The sequence below is a fragment of the Andrena cerasifolii genome, chromosome 8 (genome assembly GCF_050908995.1).
Source record: "Andrena cerasifolii isolate SP2316 chromosome 8, iyAndCera1_principal, whole genome shotgun sequence".
In the NCBI taxonomy this organism is placed as follows: domain Eukaryota; kingdom Metazoa; phylum Arthropoda; class Insecta; order Hymenoptera; family Andrenidae; genus Andrena; species Andrena cerasifolii.
In genome coordinates this window covers 16,343,195-16,367,351 of record NC_135125.1, presented here as the reverse complement: position 1 = coordinate 16,367,351, position 24,157 = coordinate 16,343,195, and the positions used below count along the sequence as shown (strand labels likewise).

The window sequence follows — 24,157 nt, the reverse complement described above, 5'->3', positions numbered from 1 at the left end:
ACTATATTTGTCATGTACACTGCTTTGGAAAAGGGACATCGACTTAGGTAACTTTATCGAGTTACGCATGGGTTCCGTAAGAATTAGCATTGGGGTTAGAGACAGCGCGTTGGAATGGGGGCGAGGCGAGCCACGTGCCAGTCACGCCGTGGCCTTTGAATAGTGAACACACGTTGCCACGAATGAACAGTGTTATTGTGGCGATTTGAATGGAGCACTTTGAGGGGAAATGTGTAAGTGTTTTACAATTGCTTGATCTACACTACTTGTTTCAGATTATTCATGTGAAGTTTCGTTTAATTGATCATTGATCTTTACTACTTGTCGAATTATACACTCTTATGTGGCACTTATATATCTGATCACACTGTTTTGTGTTAAATACTCGTATGATTATGTACGAACACACTTTCATTACTTTCTATTGTCTTCTACTGCTTGACTATCTTCCGAATGAAATATATCAGTCAATGTACAGTGGTGATGAAAAGAAAATTTAAAGCTCATATTTTTACATATCGGTGTAAGTAATAAGTTTCAATATTTTACAATCCTCTAGTCCAAGGGATATCAATTTTAAGATACAATTCTTTCTAGGTACTAGGATCTTCTTACTTTTGTTACCGTTCATGGTTTCAACTTTCTTTTATGCAGTGCTGTACCTATGGAACGCTTCTTATGCAGAAACATTCTCAATCGTCAGCATTTGCTGAACATTTCCGTGGTTGTTTTCCATTATACAACAGTTTCTTAAACACTTGCAAGATTTCTCTTCAACGTTGTAGATGAGCTCGAAGGCTCAAGTGGAATTCTATTTACTCCATTTCTGCACCGTGCCTCCGCAAATAAACCATGTGTCACTTACCGAGGACAGTGATTATATTTCTCTCTTCCTTTACGACGTCATTTGTCGCGGAGATATTTTCTCGGAACAGCAGCCTGTGAAAATGAACCGATACGTATATATATATAGATACATAATTGATGTATATATATATATATATATATATAGGGGGCTCGATAACTGTTACCGGAACTACGAGTATAGCTATCGAGTCCACCTTTTTAAGATCCGCTTTCCCAGAGGAAAATTCGCGGCGCTATTCGCAAGAGTGTACCAGGACGATAGAAAAGGGGTAAGAGGATTAACGTGTCGAGATTTAGGAGTTTTGTGCGGCTGTAAATTGCTGGTAGTTTCCTAAAGTGCATACGCCCGATCGAACCTGCATCGAAAAAAATCTCCGACCGTATCCCAGCGAGGCGCAATTATCAGGCAACTTCGACGAAATAATGAATCCCGAATCGCTGGGAAACGCAAGCGGGAGAGATTAAAAATCGCACGTTTATAATGTTCCGCTGTTCAAACGGATTTCACCGAATGCTCAATCTCGGTGTTTGCACGCGATTAAAAGAAAATTGAACAAATATCATACATGGGAAAAATGTGAAATTTCGCTGATGGGATATCGAATTTCATTGGAAGCGTTTGATTACCGTGCTTGGAAACAGTAATTCGGAGAATATTTAACTGTAGTCAGCGAACTCGACTGATAGAAGCGAGCTATTGTCAAGTAGATGTGATTAATTATCAGGGCCGAACTTAGCCAATTCTTTTCTAAAGATAAACTTCGATCAGAAGTCCCTTTTAAAAGAAAAGGAAATCTGTAGCGATTGACCTCTACTACTGTTCCGAGTGCCTACGTTCCTATATCACTTGTAGCACTAAGCATTGATTCACGCTACTTATATCTCACATATCTCTACTTATATAGTTATATACTATAATCTTCTGTGTGACACATATATAACTGCAAATATTCCTGCGATATTTATCCGATCTAGTATTAAATTCTACTACTTACTCGATCTCTCTCGTCCCTGCCCTATATTACTCCCCCGCAAAAGAAAGGTGGGAAATATATCACTTTAACCTGGAAAATGGCAGAAAATAATCCTCTCCGCGCGTTTAATAGCAACGAACGCTCTGAATTTAAATAGACACGTTTTCAACATTCAAATCCACGATGCTTTTCGCTAACTATCAGTAAAACGCTGCAACTGAAGCCCTCGAGATCGTGTAAGATTGGTATTATTGGAAGTTTGATGCTGTACGCTCGGCAATATCGTAACCGTCGCACCTGGGGAAACCATTTCCTCCTGGTAATTGAAATGTTCCTTATCCAATGGTGGTCCCGTAAGTTTGTCCGCAATCCCACGTCCCGCAGGAAAGCGTAAACTCCTGTTCGCCTAACCTCGATGCGCGTACATCACACGTTAATTACATCGACGTAGCAGAAGCGGTCTGAAAAGAAGCAACTCCCAGAGCCGTCAAATTAAAAGCCCCGCCATTAACAACACGCTCGAAGCTTCAAAATAAACCGAACGTTGAGTGAACGTACAGTACTGTAAATACATATTGCGTCACTCGAGTAAACACGTTATTACCTATACCTCTTTTATTATTAGCACTAGGAAAATATTATTGCAAAATTTATTTATCTATGTTTTATTATAAAATTAAAATTAATTGGATACGAATCATTTCATCGATCATGCCGCGTAAATGTGAAAGTTATTCAATAAATATTTCCTTTACTGCGTGCTTCTTTCTATTTTTTGAGTGTGCTGTAAATTATGGGTCTCTTAGCTTGATAGTTGGTTCTGGAGTTGCTCCTTTCTAGACCCATTCTCTGATTTACAGCACTTTAGAATACTTTCTCAAGGTACTTTAAAAACTGTCACCCTAGCAGGGAAATAATTCCGTACAACTATCTCCTGGAAATTCCAACGGAAAGGAGTCTGTGCTTCGAGAAACGGTCTTTTATACGGTCGCGTCGAGATAGTGGGACTCGAGCACCGCTAAAGACTTTCAAAAGACGTACTTTCACCTGTGAATTCTCCTCTTGATCCCAGACGGAGCGTCGAAGGATTGGATCGTTTCAAAGTCGAATCACAACAGGGCAGAGAAGCCAGGGGGGGGGGGGATAGTAAGGGTTTCGAAGCCGCAAAAGATAGCCGCGAGCGCGCGGGGAAAGCAAGCTCGGCTGCAAAGCAACCCTCTTCGCCACCCTCATCCACGAAACAGCTATTTCGACGTTCGATCTTCGACGGCCAGTCGTTCATTTACGTCTCCCGAAATTGGCTGCCAGTTAGTGCCCCAACGCAACGATCGATCGGAGATGTACGTGAGCCCTCGAGGGTCGTGTTTCAACGGAGAAGACGAACAAGAGGGCGGGTGGGAATCGGTTACATAAACGTAACGATGCACGCACGAAAAGAAGAGGCGAGGCCAGCGACGGCGGCGGCCGGGAAATAAATGCAAATGAAAGGCACCGAAGGGGGAGAAGGCCGACACGGTGAGGCAAAGGGGGTTGGAGGGAAGTGTCGGAGGGTGAAAGGGACAATGAGGAAGCGTAGAAACGGGAAATCGATGAACAGAAGAGGACTAAAGGGGCATTGAAACGCGATGGATGGATGGAGGCTGAGGAGGGAAGAAGAAACAGGGAGTATAAAGCATGTAAGAGAAGAAGATACATAGGTACAGGATAAGTATAAAACAGATAATTAAATATAAAGGCGGTATTAATATCTTTAGCACTTTCGTCGTGACCGGAGGAATAAAACAGAATGAAAAGTTGAAATGAAGAAATGATCTTGAAGATGGAGATTATTGAGATGGTGAAGCTTTTCCATCCATCTGTAGTCCATCCAATTCCATTCGCCTCGGTTTATCGATGTCAGAGACGTCGGCTTCCGGCCCACGAGCTCTCAATTTTTCACGGTTTTACGTTTAATTTCCTGACAGGAGATAACCGTTCAGGGCGAGTGACGTCTCTGCAGAAAGCATGCGCGATACTTCAATTTCGATCAGTGACGTGCGCGGAGCGATGTTGAAAAAGTCCTGATGGCAAACAGTCGAATTCTCGATCCGGATGATCGACAACGCGGCCCTCCGCGAATTCCACTCCACGTGTAACAAATATGAACGAGAATTAAACGCAGCGTCAGCGAGCATGATGTTTACCACGCGAATGATTTACATTAACGGTTAATGCGTTCCACGTCACCGTTTGCGAACGTGTCAGCGGGAAATCCGCGGAGTGGTTGGGTTTTATGCTAATTGATAGTAAAATCGCAGCCGGAGATAAATAAAGTGTGGCGAGAGGGAAGCTTGGAACAATGCGCGACGGATGTGTTAAAATTGGCAAGAGATCGAACGTGTCCATTCATATTTCACGGTAATCTAAATATTGCAAGTAACATTCGAGATGCAATTGCGCTCGAGCGTTAATAAAACAGGGGCCGAGCGCGAAATGATTTTCCACGCGTTTCGCGCGATGGGTATAACACGTTTTAACGAGACAGTGTGGTAGGAAACACGGTAATAAAATACATACTGGGCTCAGTGTCGCGGGTAGGCTAGGTTCTGGAAAAGCTATTGAAAATTAGGAGATAGGATTTTCGTGTGCGATGTGCTATAGGTCGCGTCAAATATTCAGTTCTACTACTCGAGGAGTGTTCCTCTATACCAGGCCTGTCCTTTAGAGTGCAAATACTTCCTCAAGTTCTGGGACTCGGGCAATAACCGAGCGCGGAACTGTTACGATGCTGACCACAGCATGGGCTTCGGGAGAACTGCAAGACTGTGCATGCGTCCATACTGGCTCGTACAACGAATCTATATAGCTGGGCCTCGCGCGTATGGGCGCACACACGCTCTTGCTGTTCTCCCAAAACAGTTCAGCCCTCGGCTGTTGCCCGGGTCCCAGGACTTGAGGAGGTATTTGCACCCTAAAGGACAGGCCTGCCGTATACTATGAGCATCATAGAATATACTACTTCCTACTAATTGATTGTCTGAATTCTCAATTTTATTCTTTATAGTCCTAAAAACGTAGTAGTTACCATTATCTGAAACTTCTACGCCACGTCTGACCAAGTACCAACTTCTACTACTTACCCGCCCGCACACTTTCCTACGACATTTGAGTAACATAAACGTTACTTTGCATTAGTGAAGTAACCACCCACCCCAGCATATTCTCATAGTACAGTGTTCATACTATGCACCACTTTATACTACCCAGCAATCATAGACGCTCAAGTAGGGAAGATCGGGGACTAGTTGATACGTTTTTCAGTTTTCAATGTTTTTCATTTTTGTTTGAATTAATTACTTGATAAGAAATATGCTAAAATATATTTTGGTCCTTCCTATTTAATATATAGTAAGCGAAAACTTGAAAAAATACATACAAAAAGAATGAAAAAATGTTATTTGGACGATCAATTTGTAGGTATCAAAAGTATTTACTTTTTCTTTATATAAACGAAAACAGTTAAACAACGATTGTTTACGTCAATGTACACACTCGTAGGCTGGATCGTAGGAAAGAATTGAACAACAATCTTCACATATCTCGCTCAAATGGAGCTACATATATACGGTGTCCAGATAATCGTCTATATCAACTAGCCCCGGTCTCTACTACTCGCGCTCTGACGCGACAAATTTTTTCAACCTGTAATTCTACTACCTCCATTCTGCAAACTTAGAAACCTTGCCCAGAATATTAACTAGAAACATCCTTCCCTTCAGGAAGCATAGAATTAATGTTTGGAATAACGGTAACAGGACCGGGGGATTGTGCACAAGACGCAACCACTCGACGATTCTACATTTGTCCCTCTTCTTTTCAGGCAATTGCTCGGGAATGGCACCCTCTACTTTCCGCCGTTCCTGGCGCAGGACTTCCGCGCCGAGGTCCACAACGCGAGGTACAGATGCCGCGCGACCAGCTCCGTGGGAACCGTCCTCTCTCGCGAGGTTACTCTCCGTGCTGGTGAGTCGCACAACACAATTTCACGTGGGAAATGTCTCGATACGTTTCCCGTTAACGAGCCGAGTAACGGATGAAAAGTTACGCGCACGAATAATTAAAGAAACCCGCGCGCAGAGGAATAGCGCGGCGACGGCCCTGTCCCGTTAATAACATAAAAATAGCGCGATACATCGCGGCAGAAACGAGTTCCCTTTGCGCGGTTGTCACGTATCCGCGCGCCCGCGGACACAAGTCTCATTATCGTGTCCCTCTGCGGTACTCATTAATTACTATACCTTTTTCCCACGAATCCCCCGACATCGCCGGGGAAACGGGAGCTGCGCTGCAACGATACGCGGTGTCCCGATAGTAATTACGTTCTTGATTTAGAATTGGAACGATAGGAAGCGGGGAAGTTATTGGCAGAGATCTCGTGACTGTATTCCGAGTTACCGGTGAATTCTGTATACAGTCTGTCTGACTAAAGTCCCGTTTATACTACTCGTACAAGTAAGCATGCTTACACGGCGAATTTACCTAAACTCGTCAGGTCAAACACCGATCGGGTCTCGCACACTTTTCCGCGGCCCCTAGTTCAGCGAACGTTGACCTGTATCACTAGCTACGCGACGCACGTCCTTGCAAAACTTGTACCTATCACTCTTCTCATCAAACGCCGAGTTCGACCGGTTTTACTCTGACCCCGGTTACATTCACTAAATTCCAACTCACGCTACATGCCCAAGTAAATCCCGTCTGACCAAGCACCGACGTCTACTACTCGTACTCTTCTACTCTCGTGCTCCACGTGCATTCCCCTCTACTTGGCCAGCCCGTCACAGCAATTTCTCAAATTTCAACATCGATTTCGCCAGTGAACGGATTCCCAGCAGGATCGTCTCCGTCCAACGAACTCCATTTACGTCATCGAAACGCGCGGCAAACCTCGCCCGCCTACCTCCGTCGACGGCTGTTCACCGTTGCCCGTCACGTTCCTCGGGATCGCCTGTTTCCCGCGTCCTCCGTCGACTCGGCGTAAAAACAGGGCAGCTCGAAAATTTACTTATCCATCGATACGTCGAGGAGATGCATTTCCCTCGGGTCCGGGGGGGGGGGCAGAGGGATTACGTGCCTACAATAAACGTCAATTACAGACGGCAGACGTCACTCCGCGAGAACGTGACTGGACGCGACGACGCCGCTAAAAGTTCCTTCGAAGATCCCATTGTACCCGGAAGGGAGGTAACGGCGCTGCGTTTGCCGCCCGAGACACCCCCATCCACCCTCAGAGTAAATACCGAAGGGAAAACGCCGCTGAAAGCCGTTAAATTGTATCGGTGGAAGTTCGATTCGTGCAGGTTGCAGACAGGAGAGATACGCTCCTCTTGCTAGGGAAACCGAACCTGAGAAAGGGACAGAAACTTTGTCGGGCGGGGAGGGGTGGTTTACGTGAGCCACCATTTAAATGGCTGATTTTAAGCCGACTGACGCTACCGACGCATACAAAGCTACGCTGTGGATAGCGGCTGGATACACGAGGAAGCCGAAATTAGAAGGGAATTCCGAATCCTTCCATTTAACTTGGCCAAGCTTCGATCCGCCTTTCGTTCCATCGGGCGCCAATGGATTCCGCTCCCTGACTTTTTAACGCTGTTTATCTGCCACTGGGGATGTGCATTACGCACCTTCCTTGGAAGGGTTTTCGTGGATCTTTTGGATGATACTTCGAAGGCCTCTCGTAGGGGGAAAGTCCTCTTCTTTAAAGTGTATTAGATATTTTAAGGGGTTTTAATCGACGCGATGGAAGAACCGTGGTAATTAGTTGTACTTACTAAATATAGGGGAGACCGGGGTAAAATGAGCTTCCTTAATTTATTCTTTAACAATAGGATACATTTACAAACTTTGGTGACGTAATAAATGTATGTAATACGACAATGATATTTATGCACATTCAGGTATCGAAAAATGGAAATTCATTTAAAAAATTAAAAATGAAGTTTTAGAGACTTCCAATTGTTTTTTTTTTCAATTTAGCGTTTTGGATAAATGAGTCTTAAATGTGTTATTTTAACTCCATTTTTTTCTGCGTGTTTATAACAAGCTTATAAACATACATGTACACGCGTTTGAGAAAACATTAATCCTAACATTATTAAATAATTCATTTTCCACTGAGTACACATTCGGGGCAAAGTGACCGGGGTAAACTGAGCTGCAAAGAAAAGATGCGCGAGTGATGTGCGCAATAACCTAACCTGTTATTTTCATGTGAAACCTGTCTGCCAAAAATTATTGAAGTCCATTTGAAAAAAAAACATGGTTTTGTTGAAAAACTAGGGGACAATAATCAGTGTGAAACAGTTTCACTTTTCCCAGTGGGAATTTAATGGAACTCAATGGACCTTTCAAACGTTTCACGTGTGTACAAAGTTTGGAGGAATTGTTATTTAAGGAACGTTGGAAAACCCACGAAGTAATTGCAAAGTGCGTTTGGCCCGGGTGTTTCTTAGCATCTGTGAACTGCTGATCCTTCTTGTTCCCTAGTAGGTAAATACGTAAAGAAGAATATAAGAAACAGTAACGAGAAGGAGTTGCTATTGGTCATCTGCGGGGGCTGCAATCCACGTTGGAGAACTGTTCTCGAAGTGGCCAACTTCTTCCACGCGAACTTCCTCTCTATGGTCACGAGCGTGGCGCTTAAATTCGACTTTCGAATTCCTCTTTTCGGCTTAAATTGGCTCCGCGGGCGCGCTTTCGCGTCGGGAAAGTTTCCTGCGCCTCGAGTTCCGGGGATGACTCGACGAAAGCCAGAAGAAGAATTTCTGTTACCGCCGACGGCCTCGACTTACGGAACTTCCGTGCACGGTGAACACGGAAGGGGGGAAATGGACGGTGACACGTCGATCGATTGAGTCCTGCATGGGCTCGCCAACTTGCCGAATTTACTGTCGCTAGATTCTTCCCTGCGAACTTGGGCGACATATGTTCCGCTTCCAAAGGGGTTGCAAGTTAACGTAGGCGAGGAAAATGTATCTTAAAGCGCAGCTTTGAAAATTCACTGAATATCTTAAAGAACTTGTCTCTTTTCAAGTACCAGTTTCAATCTGTTGTCATTGGATTCTGTCGTGCAGTTATTCAGAGGGGTTGCAGTTCAGATTACAATTCGCAGGCTAAGCGTAAACTGTAGAATTGCTATAAAACTCCTTTGTTGGAAGAATTAGAGTCCATTTAGTACCGGAGATATAAGGAAATCCTGATTTAAGTCACCTGTCTGACGAAATCCTTGGCTATACTACTTAACCGACCGAAACGTCTACCTGATCTACTTGCCCTACTAACAAGGGAATTTTCGTAACCCGAAAATTCTAATAATTTTTTTAAGTTTGCTGGTTCGTAGAGGGCCTCGATAGAAGTATCAGACAATTTTCTTTCTCTGCTACTTTTTGGTTATTCAGGGTGAAGATACGCCTTAAAGTTCAACGCGTGTTTTCCCATTTTCCTGTATGTCCTTAAAAGTGCAGTAGATGTGAAAACATTGTTACAATGAAAATTTAATTTATAGTAGGAAACGCTTTTTGCTTGAACTATAAATTTTAAATAATTTTATTGCATAGTTTTATAAAGTATAAAAACCATTAAAATTTCATTCTATGAAGTTTTTTATATCTGCCCTAGTTTTCAATATATAGGTGCAGGAAAATAGGAAGGTGTGTTTTCACATGAAACGATTTTTTAGCGGTTGTAGGGCCAATTTATATTTGTTTAATTGAAATAAACTCAATTAATATATTGCAAATTAACGTTATTTATTAAATAAAGGGCCGATACGCAAACGTGTACAAACTGAAACTACACTTTTTTAATAATTCCTGCTTGCCAACTATTAATTTGCCACAACAATGTTACGTTACTTAACAACAATATCTCTAGGAACTATTAACACGAGACGCTAAAATTTCTCCTCGATTACATTGAATTAATTTAAGTTTTTCTTAGATCGCGCGTGCTAAGTAAACTTCCAATCATTCTTGAACTCTTTGGAAACTATTTTCGCAACCACCTCAAATTCGTTTCATCTCACCGACACGGGAATGCCTTTACACCGTGCCACGAAATTATTCCATTCTTTCTGGCAATCACGACTTCTCGATTGAAGAGAGATTCCGCAATATCCCTCACCTCCGCAAACGGAACCGCTAAATACCATTCGCCCGGCGAGACACAGCGTTTCCCGCCGCTAACAACTTCCTTGCTAGTAGACGGCGCAACTTTCCACTCCTTAAACGTAATTACCGTGGAGAAGAAGTAAAACGAAGCGGAGAAAGACAGAAAGGACGGAGAGCGGCGGTCGGGCGTAGACGATCATAGAAGTCGAATATCCAGTCACCGCGTTAATTAAACCTCGTTACATTCGCCTCGCTGCGAGCATCTAGACCCGCCCGCTCTCTCGTTAACAAACGTCTTCGATCGGAATTTCCAATAGCCTGGAATCGCCTCCGACGCCCGGGCTGGGACACTTTGAAGCTTCTTCGCGGCGGCTCGTCTCCCGTCCCTCGATGCCGTTTGATCGACGGGCCAAAGGGCTCCCTAAGGAACGGCCGATGAGAACGGAAGGAGTGGCTCGTTACCGTCCACTCGGTGTTTCGTTTCGCGTTTCTCGCGGATCCGAGACGACGGGAACGCGAAACTTCCGGCGAGTCAGGGCTTTCCAAACGTCTCCACTCCGCTTCCCTGAAAGTCTCGAGACCGGTGGCTCCGACCGACGCTCTCTCCTCGAGCCTCCTCTTCCCTCGAATGGGACGACGCGCGCGCGGCTCGCGAAAGAGCACGGAAAGAGGGTGGGACGGGCCGTGGAAAAGGCACCGTTCATTAAAATGTGTTCCAGCCGGCGGTAATTACGCGTTTAATTATTTAAACGAGTGACCCGGCATTCACCAAGATTTCACTCCCCACCCCCTTCAACCCTAGCCCCCCATTTGCCGCCTATTTCTCCGCCGCCCCAGTCCCCCCTCCGTGTCTCGTTTCTATCTTTTCTTTCTATTAGTCTGCGTCCCTTACTTCTCATTTCCGTCGTCCTGGCCTCTCCTCTGCTTCCTGTTTCGTCCCCTTACTCTGTCAATTTCCTTCCCTGTCCCGCGCAAGCTTCTATCCATCCCCGTCTCTCTTTGTCACCCCTCCTTTCAACCCTTTCTCCATCTGTGTCTTCGCTCCTCTTCCTTCTTGGATATCTCGGAACGTCCATCTTCATCGAATCTTCCCCGCCCTGGCAATTCCACTCGTCTTTTACCACTCGTCAGTGCTCGCAATTTCGTTTCCTTTTTTCGTTTCCGCGTCCCTTTTCAGCTCGACGCTCTTTGACCGTCCTACCCAACCCCTACTCGCCCCCTCTCCCCTAGCCTTTCGTCTCTGTCGCATTCGCAGTCGGCCACTTCAGGACATCCGGTCCGACGCACCCTCGGCTCCCGCGCGTCTGGCCGTCCAGATCCACGAGATACTCTGAATGAGACAGTTAATTGGTCGCGGGGACTGGCTGGCGCGCCTCGCCATTCATCGGGCCGTTTGCATTTCGAGTCACGACCGGCTTGCTTATCCGGGCGTTAATTATCGCTGTTTAAAAGATACAGGCTAGTCAGCTGGGTATCTTCCACGGAGTACTGATAACGGTTTCCAGGAGAGCGCGCCGGTGCACTCCAACTCCCGTTCCGCCTTTCTCCTCCCGCCTTTATTTGGGAAAGGTGAATCGAGTCTCTTATGCGGCGAGGCCGGTACTCTTTGGGTCCCTTTGACCTCGTTCGGCTGGTTAGGCGTCTTGAGTGCTCCCTCGAAGCCGTTCGCTCGACTTGGCGAATCCTTGGGTGGTGGCTTTCAACTTATGCGTGTTAATGAAGTTCGTAAGTTTTGCCATTTTCTATAATTCCACGCGTCCGTTATCGACAAGCTCCACTGTGAAGGGGTAGGCGAATGTTTCCGAAAGGAGTAGCTCGAAATTCGATTCGAGCCGAGACTCGGTTTCCGATCCGATCCGAGCGCTCGAATGAAGCGAGCAGCTCGGAAGAACCGAGCAGTTCGAACGTGTTTCGAGCGGCTTAAAACAATCTACTGGCTCGAACGATCCGAGCACATCCGTACATACGCTTTTTCCGAGTACTCGAACAGCTCTAGAAAGGAGTGTCTCTGCACTCGTCGAACTGCTGTCCCCAAAAGGCGAAGATCTGTGATCCAAAGGGCGGCGTGAAATGCCATCCGACACACCCCCGACGCATTCGACTCGCGAGGCACGAAAAGGGAATATTCAATTAGACGGGAGTAAACTTCGCTGATTCCTCTCCGCGCGCTCTCCATCTCTGACTTTGCTCATCGCGATGCACGATCTCGCCGATGAAAAGAAGAGGGGCTCGTGTTAGGGGCGGATGGCGGGCCGGACAAGGGTGAAAAGCGCCGAGGAATTTATCTGAAATGACATCGGCTCGACCCCTCGTGCATCCGCCAAAGAACTTATCACCGAAGAGGGAAAGAGCGGCGTGTATTGTCTAGAAAAGGGAGGAGAGAACTCCGCGCCAGCCTTCTCTCCCCTGAACCAAGGCTACCGGCTTGACGAGAAGTCGAGGGACACTGGGAATATTCATCGAGGGCAGTACTTTCGATGATGATCTCTGACGGAGGCCGTAGGTAACGTGTTTCGTCAAAAGGAAACATCTACAGCTCATTGTCCTCAAGGGGATTGGTAATTAATTAACCTCGACACTGGGGTCAAACGATTCCAGAGCTGGAATAACTGTGTAATTAGACTTCGACGGTACGTAACTGTAACCTTTGCGATCGTAGACGCCTCGCGGAGATTGAGGAAGCATCCAATTAATTACGACAATCGTAGAACCAAAGAGGGAAAGTTAGTGGTCTGGGAATAAGAAGCTTCTATGATTCCCTGGCAATCGAAAGAAATTAGCAATTCAGCTCTGTTCCTAAAACTGCCCGACTTATGGTTCACTTCCATCACTTGCATCTGATTCAAAATCATATTCCTCCCTTAGATTTCCCTAATTGTCAACCTCCAACAGTGACGCCCCATAATTCCAGACACAGGGATGCTGAATTGGTGGCAATGAAGTCAATCAGCGTTTTAAAGGAATCTAATAGGTACAGAGGAATCTTTGCACCGCAAATTCCAGTGAGATATAACGAAACTGTCCCGACAACGTGTTCACCGGGATAGCTTGATCCCCCCCCCCCCCTTTTCGATTGAACCGATCTAGCCCCGAGGAATCGGTGAATCGCGGCCGATATCGACGTCGGAATAGACACGTATACGCGATACCGTGTCACGTAAACCGACGAGAAACTTAATCCCAGCGATAGCTGCGAATCCACGGGAAATATCGTTGCCTGGTTGGTTGGAGATCTGCGCATATTGGCCTCATTTGCACGTTTCGTTTCGTCCGGCACTACCCTCCTCCCCCGTGCTGAAATTTTATCGTCAGCCATGGTATTTTCCGGTCCCGTGGCGTCGAGACGCGCCGGCATCGCCGACGAGGCATTTCCCAATTTTTCCACGCCTTTACGGAGAAAGAAGTGTCGGCCTGGCCTGGTGAAACGACCGCGAGCACACGTACCAGGGATCTCGTTTGATATTCTACAGATGATCCCGTCTTTTCCCCTATTTTCTCAACGGTGTCTTCTAATTGGATCTTTCATTTTTAAGGCGGATCGCCTATACGTGGACATTCGGATCCTCTGGAGGAATGCTTCTCCGTCACCGCTTGAACCGTTTCAATTATTCGGAGACTGCAATTGGAAATTCTTCGGTTACACTTGGATTTATTTTATCTTAGATACTTTTCGATTAATCATGTTCAAGCTGCTCCGAACAGTTCTCAGCTTTGCGATGGCAAACAGCAGGATTTACTTTGTCATTTGGGTTGCATGGATTGCTCTCGCTTGAGCTTCATGGGAAAGAAGAAGGGGTCGCAGCGAATTCTTCGACTGTCGCGGGCAGGGTGGGTGACGCCCGGGGCGCGTTACGTTTAATACTTAAATCGCGCCACCCTGGAATGAGACGCCGCGTAACAGCGTGACGACCGACTTGACAGTGCTATTAAGAGCAATATCGCAGCTACCTGTCACATCTGGGGATAAATGGAGCAGCGACGGAGTTGCTGGAGCTGAAAATGAATTTCCGGATGCGGCGCTAATCTTATCATCACCCCGTAGAATTTACCTCGACAAAACGTCTTCCTTTCTTCCCTTGAAAGCCGAGCGACTCTTTGGAAGAAGCATTAAGGAGAAACAGCAATCCCGCGCGGATTGTCAACTGTGCTTTTGGTCAGACAAGCAGATCCTCGAATATCTTTAATTGCCACCCTTCGCGAAATAGAATCTTCTTAATCAATGCACACAAATTGACTTAGCCAATGTTAAACGTGGCCCAAAATTTCTTGCAATTGGCTTCGTACGATTTCCACAGAATTTGCTCCCTTAAACCTGCACTTTGCAGTGATTTGCAATTCCAAGTCTTTCCCGAGAAATATGTTGGGTACGTACAGTAAAGTATTAAGTTAGCTCTGCAGGTATGTAAATATCTGAGTCTTAAACTTTCTTTCGACCACCACCGTAATAGAGTCGAAAGAGAGCTGCTCAAGAATTATGATGACAAAAAAGCTACCTCCACTCAACGATCTCACTACCCCCATTACAGAATGTAACACCCCTCCCCCCCCCCCTGTACATCCAATAATCAATAACAGTGTAACGTAAAATTGCTTATTTACAGTGGACAAACGGTGACACGCTGTGTTTATTCGAAAACCGAACTTCCATGTTCGAGTTGGATAATCGAGACACCGTATTAATATAATTAATCGGCACACCGCGTATGGAATACACGAAGCGTAACGAGGATTGATTTCGCGTGCGCAGTGACTTTGTATTTGAAACTGAGAACAGGAACGCGACAAGCGTGGTACTTGTGACGCGGAATATTCACGCGCATCCTGCTTAAAAAACCCCGCCATCGAACTTGCTAATTGAAGTGCACCATGGACAGGGCAACAAAAATATTCGGAACTTGTAACGACTCGAGCTTTCCTGAATTATTGACTGCGAACGGGGACAATGCTTTGCGTTGGTAGCCGCAAAATATTTCAACGAAGAGAAATGTTGTCGGGGGTAACTGCCGCCGCAAAGGGGCGTAATTACGCTCTGCCAAGACGACAGTCACCGAAGTTTCGCCCTCTAACCGAGAATTTCTTTTCGAATTGCAGTGCTGACGGTGCCCGGCTACGACGTAAGGGTGGATAGATCCCCGGTGGTGGAAGGCTGCAACGCGGTTTTATCTTGCACCGCGCGGGAGGACGTCAAAGAGCACCTGACAGTCACTTCCTGGTTCCGCGACGACGCCATTCTTCTACCTGGCAGCACGGACACCGGTGAGCGTAGAAATAATTTTGCAAATGAAACGGCGGCTCGTGTTGCGCGAATTTTCAGGCGAGAATCCGTGGGGAATTGCTAAAGTCGATCGAGCATTCGTGGAAAGGAACACGAACGACTCTCAGATGGGACAATGAACGTCTCGAGACTATAGGTACGGGGAATTTGTCGGTCGCAGTCAAGATGTAAATCTTGTTAGATGGAGAATTTACAGGGGCATTAAGGAATTTTGTTCTGCCGCCTTTGATTGCGGGGGTAGTTAGTAATCGTTTGGGTGTTTTACTTGGGATTTGTGGGGTGAAGCGGGTGGTCTTATTTATTTCATTTATTTTATTTATCATGAATGCAGTGGAAATGTATTTTTCGGTTCGGGGGATCTGATGCTTGATGCCCGGGAGAAGTTTAATCAGACTAATTATATTATTCGTATTATCGTTCGAAGAAGTTTCAGCATGGAAAATCAGTGTCTAATTGTTCTGTAATTCTTGGGTAATTTTGCAAGTTCCTGAAATGTCTCTCGGGTTCAGTGTTCTATAAACTATTACATAAAGTGCACGACAGCTTGCTTTGGAGGCATTCCTAAGAAGTATGCTCCTCTGAAGCGAGCTCTTTCTGTGGTGCGGAAATAGTTGACTTTAACTACTGAAGAACTGGAACGTGGTATTAGCATTAAAGTATTAGTGCTGCGATGAGGTTTAACACAGGTGCATTAATGTTTCAGTTTTTGGGACGATTCTCGCGCCACGTTTACCGCAATCATTTATATTTTTAAACATAAAACTGTGGTTTCAGATGAAAAACACTCTTCACATTGCCTCGAGAGTATATTTTAACATTTGCATTAACATTAGAATTGGAACTCTAAATCAAGCCTCCCAATAAACATAAACGCCATTCTAATTTAAACCTTAGCTTTAAGCAAGATTAATTAATATAAAAGTGCCCACATTAATGTAAATGTGTCCACAAGCACTCAGAGATTACAGTCCAACCGAAAATTAGAACCCCAGGATTGTGCAAACCCGTAAACTACCTGGACACCAAAAATGAAATTTGGATCGTTTGTTAGTTCCCAGCCGAGGGAATTAATTTCCCCTTCCCTTTCGCGTAACGATCACGTACATAAATTCTCGTCAAGAACGTGGAAATCCAGCGAACGCCGCGAACGCTGGAGCCGCGGCGTCATTTATAATCTTGGAGCCGTAGTGGCCCATATTTGCTCAGCACTGGGATGCATTATGTTGCAATGATAATCGTAAACAAGTCACGCGCGCGCGGGAAATGTAATATTGATGGTGCAAGCCACGAGCATCTGGATGCTGAATGAGATACTCCCAGCATTGGTAATCAGGCTCCTAACTCGAAAGGAAACCATCCTGCTCTATCTGCCTTAAGAAAACAAACTCTTAAGGGGGGTTTGCGCCTTGTTGGGCCGAAAAATAGGTAATTCTTTGTGAATTTTTTCTGCAAAAACGGTTCGACAAATTTATTTGAGATTTGGCAGGTTGTTTTATTGTATCTTGAACTATTGCTCTGAATTTTTGTGTGACAGTGAAAAAGAAAACATGGCAGATACAAAAAGAGCGTTGAAAAATAATCGGGTGGTCCTGGTGTTGACGAAAAGTACTGTAAGGTTTATCCGAAACACTAAAAAGAAAAGAGATTCTTAATCTATATGAATGTGGCTATCGGTGGTAGTATATTTATTAATAAATATAAAAAATGTAAAAATGGCAGCCTTTTGAAGAAGGCGAAGCGTCCTGATTTGACTCTGAAACAGGTTTTGCCGCAAAAACGGGAAAACTTCTTTAAAGAAAAAAGGAACGGTAACAGATACGGCAATAAATCTACTACCACCGATAGTCACATTCATATAGATTAAGAATCTCTTTTCTTTTTTGTGTTTCGGATAAACCTTACAGTACTTTTCGTCAACACCAGGACCACCCGATTATTTTTCAACGCTCTTTTTGTATCTGCCATGTTTTCTTTTTCACTGTCACACAAAAATTCAGAGCAATATTTCAAGATACAATAAAGCAACCTGCCAAATCTCAAATAAATTTGTCGAACCGTTTTTGTAGAAAAAATTCACAAAGAATTACCCCGCTTAAACCACATGAAACACCAACGACACTTTGCCCCCACAAAACCTAAAAACCCAACACCCCAATTTCCCCAAATTTTGCCAGAAAAATTCCTCCACTGGTTCCAAGAAACGAGAGTCCTCGAGCGAGCAAGCATCTTGCTACCCTCCCCTTTGAATTTCTCAGTAGAAGAGGTGGAAGAGCACGACAGAGAGGACTAGAACATCGTTCTCATACAGCAAACGAAGGGGAATCCACTCGTGGAAGAAGAAGGGAATCGTTCGAACGGTCTCGTTTAAGATGGCGCAAGGGGGATGAAGGAACGCCGGCAAAGCTCTGAAATTTTTCCGTCGCGGGAGGATCGTCGTGCTCTTCCCATTTAATTCCCCACCCTTCGCTGGCTGTTGCAACGCACGGAAGTGGCTTTATACTTTTAATAATGGCCCTCGCCTCCCGCCACCCGCCCTCCGCTCTCGGCGTCCCGCCGCTACCGGAAATAGGTGCTCGACCCTTTTCCGGTTTTTCAGGGAACGGAACACACGCGCGTGCACGCTCGTATTCAGCGGCTTCAGAGTCGCGAATCATCCCCCGCTGAAGCGCGCCTCTCCACGGCTTTATGCCTTTGTACAATCTCTCGCTGTTTTTCATCGTCGCTGCCGGTTGACGGCGACAGACGACGGGAACGAAGCGCACGCTTCCCGGCCAGGACTGACGGTCATTAAGTTCGAATCCGTAGGATAGGTAATTGACAAAACGACCGTCACGAGTGTGTGGTACAGTGGATTCGTCCTTGAGCTTCTCGACGTGTGTCTTTCGCATATCGTCAGGCCGTGCATTGGGGGATCGAAGTCTCATGCGTCTTTGCTGATGAAACGATGCTTTTCTGACAGTTTAGCTACAGTTTTTTTTTTTATAGCAATAGGCGCTTTAGCGGGGGGAAAGAAGACTTCTGTTATTGAAAACGGGGATGCTAGTGGTACAGTGTATTTAATAGAAGCTTTCTTTTTAGAAGAAGCGAGTCGCAGAGGGGGATATTTTTCTGGGATATTTATTTTTGTGATAACTCTTGAGTGGGGGTTGGAAAGCACATTTTCAACTGTGATTAATTATATTCGTACTTATCTCAAAATAAGCTTTCGTGTTAGACTTCAGTCCTGTTATATGAAATTGTTATATTTTCAGTTGTATAAGAATCGATGGAGTAGTATAAGCCAGTGGCGAGCAAACTTTTGTCAGAAGTGGGCCACAAGTGGAAACCTACTACTCTACGCGGGCCGCAGTATTAAATACATAAATATAACTAATCCAAGAATTTTAATTTATGGGCTGAATTTGTTATTTCTGACATTGATTTACTATAAAACTTTTTTTTTAACTTTGATGTACTGTCTATTAGCAATATATACACATTAATATATACTTATATATTATAATCTAAACAGGTACATGTACCTATATTTTTCTAATTAAATGAACGTAAACAACCACTGAGATTTAATTAATGAGATAATTGATTCTGTTTTTCATGAACGTGTTTGACAATATTATGCGCGATATTTGAAGCTGCTACTCTACTATATGTGCCTGTATTTACATAGCACTTGTACGGCTTGAACGTTCTCCAAAAATCGTCACTGATCTTATTTTACACTCGCAACATTAGTCGCGGCCCTCCTACACCTTGAAGAAAAAAAGAGAAAGCTAAAACGAATTAAAAAGGAACCATAGAGTCGTCGTTCTCATCGATTCGTTTAAAGAACGCTCGATAATTTCAGAGGGTGGTTGGCCACGGAAATAATCGATCTGTTCCTGAGCTTTCAATCTGTATCGCAGGTGCACGGCTTGAATTTACTAATAAACCCGTCAATGGAGAGATTGTGCAGGGCGGAGGCATTTTTCCTCGAGGGTGCTTCGAGGACTGTTTATGGAAAGGCGTCTAGGGGGCGAGGAGAGTCTCGCGCCATAGGAAAACCAAGTTTGAAGACCGTTCCTCTTCGACCCTCTCTCCGCCTCTGCTTTCCGCGAGACTGTTTCGGGGATTGTTTATGCGGGAACCGTCGATGAAAGTTCCACGCGTCGGAAATAAACGTTTAAACTTCTCTCAGACCGCCATCCCGCTGAATTCACCCCGTTGCTTCAACTCCGCGGCGGCTTTTTAATTGAAATGTGTCTCCCGCGATGCTGGCCACGCTGAGCGTTTAAATTACGCTCAATCGGTATTATCGCGGTTGGAAATGAAAACATCCAGTATCCGTTTATATCCGTGTCCCCATAGGGATCACCGAGGCACGGTATTTGCAGAATATTCAACGAAGCACTGAACAGCTACGGGTGATTGAATTTCTCTCAATTTTTCTCTGCCTTGCATCATTCAACCGGTCGTATGTGGCTTTTAATAATAACTTGCGCCTGCACGTAGGCAGCTCTCGCATCGAGTGCTCGCGCACTCTTGCTCTATAACATCGCAGTAGTATAGCCATAGCTTCGGTTAGACCGTGGCTGACAAGTGGTGCGCCTATACTACTTGCCGCGCAAATAGTGTTCCGCATAAATGTCAATGTCCACACTGTGTCCTCCGCAACGACGGAGGCTCTCGCGAAACAGAAACCTACGTGGAGAATTCTAGCCCCCGGTCGCGTACGAGATAGGTAGGGGAAAAGGTGGGGTAAAACGGAACGCTTAACTTTGGAGGGTGATAACTTAAAATCGGGAGGAGAAAAAGACACGAGACTTCAACAGGAGTCTTCGGTGGACCTTAGACTATAAGAAAATCAAAGTCTTCAAGAAAATCAAGAAAAGAAAAATCTTTGGGAACGACGGAAAATGAAATATACCGGAGGTATTGAAATCTTCGCCTCGCTCAAATGGTGGGGTAAGACGGAACACCCACTCGAAGACCGTGTAAACGTACAAGATCTTTATTTTTATGATTTAAAATGTATTCATTTATGTTAAAATCTAGAAATATATGTTTTAGGTATAACTATTGCAAATAAAATATAACAAAAATATATATTATACATATAAGAGAAAATATTTTATTAGATAACATGAAAATTACGGAAAATAATCAAATATAAATATAATATCGTAAAAGAAGGATAGATTAATACGGTTTGTTTATTATTTTATGAACAAAAATCACATACAAATGTATCATCTTCCTTTTCAGCGCTGGTGCAGGCCTCATGGGCCCACTCTTTACATGCAGTCATTTAGTAAACATTTAATATTTACACTTCAGCTTGTGGTAAAGAACTTTTTATATACGTGAAAATGTAGCGTAAGGACTATAGAATCCAACGATGTACTTGCCGTTATTAGTTTTCCAAATCCAAGTACCGAAAAGTGAAAAGATACCGGAAATTTTTCCAACTCTCTATGGTCTATCACAAAATGCTACGAGGGCCCTTTGGTCCCATGTCACGCGATGCCAACTCATTCGCAGCTCTTATCTAACAGAAACATTGGTGTTCCGTTTTACCCCACTTTCCCCTACGTCCTAGTAGCCGCCAGTAAGAAACGGCTGCATAGCCCGCAGGATTCACGCGACAATAACGTCGAACCCGAGGAGCCTGACCCACTCGACCGTTTTTAATATCGGGAATGGGCGAGAACAAACATGACGACGCTGGAAGGAGCACGGAAATCCCCGGGAAACACGGGGAAATATTCAGAGATAGTAATATACGGTCGTACACGATGCGAGGCTCGCAACTGCAAACAGAAGGATAGGTGGTCACGGCCAGGATCCGCGCGTTCCCCGCGACAAAAACGGGGAGAAGAGGGGCGGAGTGACCCGGGGGGAGATTTATTATCCGGAACGAGGATGCACTCCGACGCGCGGAAGCTGAAATAAGTCGAAAGGTGGCTAAAGTGTGCCAGAACGAATATACTTGCTGGCCGTGCGCTGATTAAATATTCGCGAGTGATTCTTCGAACGTTTGAAAAAAGCGAAGAGCGAGAGCGTTATCGTCGTTCCCTTAATTCTTCCCACAGCGCAGATCCTTGCCACCACCCGCAGCGAAGTATGCCTTCCGAGAGGCGGCCGAATCTCGAGGGGCTGGGAGATTGTTACAACGTTACACCTTCCGTATCTTTTCGCCTCGTCCAATATTTACCAGCGCGCAGCGTAAAGCAGCCGGGACAGTAAACAGCCCGTTAAAGACGAGATTGCGAGGAGAAGTGTCCTCTCTTAAATGTTGGCGGACAAATTGAAGGGAAGAATGTAGCTTTGAACGACGCGACGCGGACGGGAAGGGAACGAAACGGTAATCATAACACGAGTCATCAAGGGGGGGGGGCGGGCACCTCCCTTCGCAAATGTGTGCAGACACTCGTACGAGCTCGCCGCTGTCAGAGGACGTCGTCTGCTGGGATAGAAGGGGGATTTGCTGGTGAGAGACACGCGGGGGCAGCTAGGACACGCTAAGGCTAGTTTTAAACAGAGAATGAGATGTCAACATACCTAACCCGCTCTCCGAAGAGGCACCAATTACTGGAAGGACGGATGATGAACTTCTGACGATCATTTAGCCCCCTCCCTTCTGCCGGTGGAGGCCGTTCAAATGACGATGATACACTTTTGGATGATGTACCTTGGATGTACGAGAGAAAATGAACTTAATCATCCTTCCAGATAGCATAATCCTTCTTCGTGACACGTGAAGTTTTTCGAAAATGGTTATTCATTATTCATTGTTTTTATGCACGGGGGAAGCTGGGAATTTTAATTGCGATCTGAAAGATTTGCTATTGCTTCCTGGTTACTTATTTAGAAGAACGTTTTGAGGATGGAACTTTAATTTTCTTTGGATGGTAAGATTAGTGCTGAGATAAGGGTATATTGTCTTCGAAGAGGAACATCTTGGAACTCGTGAGAAATAGGGACTTGTTAAACTCTTGAACTCGTGATTAACTTCGAACTTAGCGTTTCGACAGTGATGGTCTGCGTTATAGTTTGATCTGGCTGAAATTACTCTGGAACTTTGAACATTAGCCCTCGCAATCGCGCTGTATCGGCAGTGTACTAATTTAATATTACCGTTGTTAGGGTCGGAAAGAAAGCAATGACGTATCGAGACCGAAGAAGAAACCGGGAGTAACAGTATCTATCATTTAGAAGTGACCAAATTTTCATTAGCTTCCAAATATAATAATTTTTCTTCCCCAAAGAAAATCAATTTCCGCCATTCAACATCCAGAATTTCCAAACCTATTCCCGAAAGCGAAATCTGAGAAATCTCTAATCAAAGCTCTGATTAATATCAGGAAACTCCAAGACCCACATATCAGCTCGAAAAAGCTTCCCTCCAATTCCTAAATTCCACAAGGTCCCACCCATCGAATTCCTCAGATCCTCGGTCCCTTTAAAAAGAAGAGCCATACCCCGTCGCAACCATCAACTTGCCAGCGTCCCCAGAGCTCGTCAGTTTCAGCGTCCACAATCGGGCAGAAGCACCTCGAGCCCGCCCGCGTCGCTCGGTCCTTTCAGACGAAGAAAACCTATCGTTCTGTCGGCTCCCCGGGGTGAACGCGACATCCGCAGATTGAAGGCCGCGCGCTCGATACCCCCGGAGATGGAGGGAGAGGCGATGTGTTAATGACAGAGGGCTGGCACGTCGCCCCGATATGCCTCGTCGATGGCTTCTGTTCTTGGGTGAGGACGGTGATAACCGGGTGCACGGGATGACGGAGAGGCTCTGCCTCCGCCAGGCGGCGGTGCACAACGTGCAGGTGCTTCCATTGCGACGTGTACACGGCACAATGTTACCGGGCTAGTTACGAAACAAACGTATCACACCCCGACACGACGCGATGCTCCCCGTGATATCCTGCCTCCGCGGACCTGGATGTCTGTGGATGTGCACGTGCCCGCCTGTATGTGCACCCCGTACACGTACCTGTTACGTGCACCCGACCGGCATAAATATGTATGGGACATGAATGCCTGAGCGTGTACAGGACGATCCGACGCGGCAAGTTGGCGCACGTATCCTGACGCACGGATGTGCCGGTACAGAATGCCGGATCGCACGCGGCCGCTTCGCGCCCCTATTCTTTTTTGCGGAGCCGAGGCCCAGCCGTAGGTATCGCTTAACTTTGTTGCTGTTTGAATAAATAGGCAGCCGTTCCGCGCCTTTCCCTACCTGCGAGTCACCTGAAACTTGCGCTCCCTTGTTATTTCTGTGGGGCTGATCGTGTGTGAAGTGCGATATTGGTAGGTTTATGGTAGGGTGGTCGGTGTTGTTGGTTTAGGGATGGAGAATTTTGTATTTCATTTGGGTATTGTTATTCCTTGACGACTACAGAACGAGTAATTCTTTATAATAGCTGCATCTTCTTTACGCGTGTAGTGGTTAGAAGAAAGATTGAATTGTGAACCGTAACAGGAATAAGTTAGTTCTGTTAGAAAGAATTATATCTTAAAAATTCTACCCTGTATGATTCTATCCAGATATTCTTAAAGCCTAGAATTAAGTTAGTTACCTTTAAACTTTCCTTTGACCACCATTTATTTATTTATTTATTTAAATAATTATACGGGGAATACCCATGGTTTACAAGAGACAAAGCAGAGAAATTAACTAGAGAGTCTATACAATAAATAAGCCAAGGATACACGGCTAACAAAGCCAACTAAACTGAACTAAAAGATAAACAAGAACTAAGAAGACAAAACTAAATACTAAATACTAAATACCGCTATGTAAGTTAGTTACAGTCCTATAAAGGATCGTCCAATGATCTATCCATCTTCCTGTTTTTTGATGGATCACACTGTGATTCACAATCTCTGATCCTCCACCAACAGTTGTCTCG

General features: G+C 45.2%; 1 protein-coding gene across 6 annotated transcripts in view; it reads left to right on the top strand.

Annotated features, from left to right (window-relative positions):
• Positions 1-24,157, top strand: part of Dscam3 (Down syndrome cell adhesion molecule 3) — a 182,023-nt gene that overhangs the window by 140,676 nt on the left and 17,190 nt on the right. For all 6 annotated transcript variants that reach the window (XR_013086227.1, XM_076818097.1, XM_076818096.1 and 3 more), the window contains exons 5-6: positions 5,701-5,843; positions 15,083-15,247. Coding sequence is in view for 5 of the 6 variants with exons in the window: in XM_076818097.1 (XP_076674212.1) it covers positions 5,701-5,843; positions 15,083-15,247 (308 nt within the window). In the remaining variant the exon portion in view is untranslated. The remainder of the gene's footprint in view (positions 1-5,700; positions 5,844-15,082; positions 15,248-24,157) is intronic.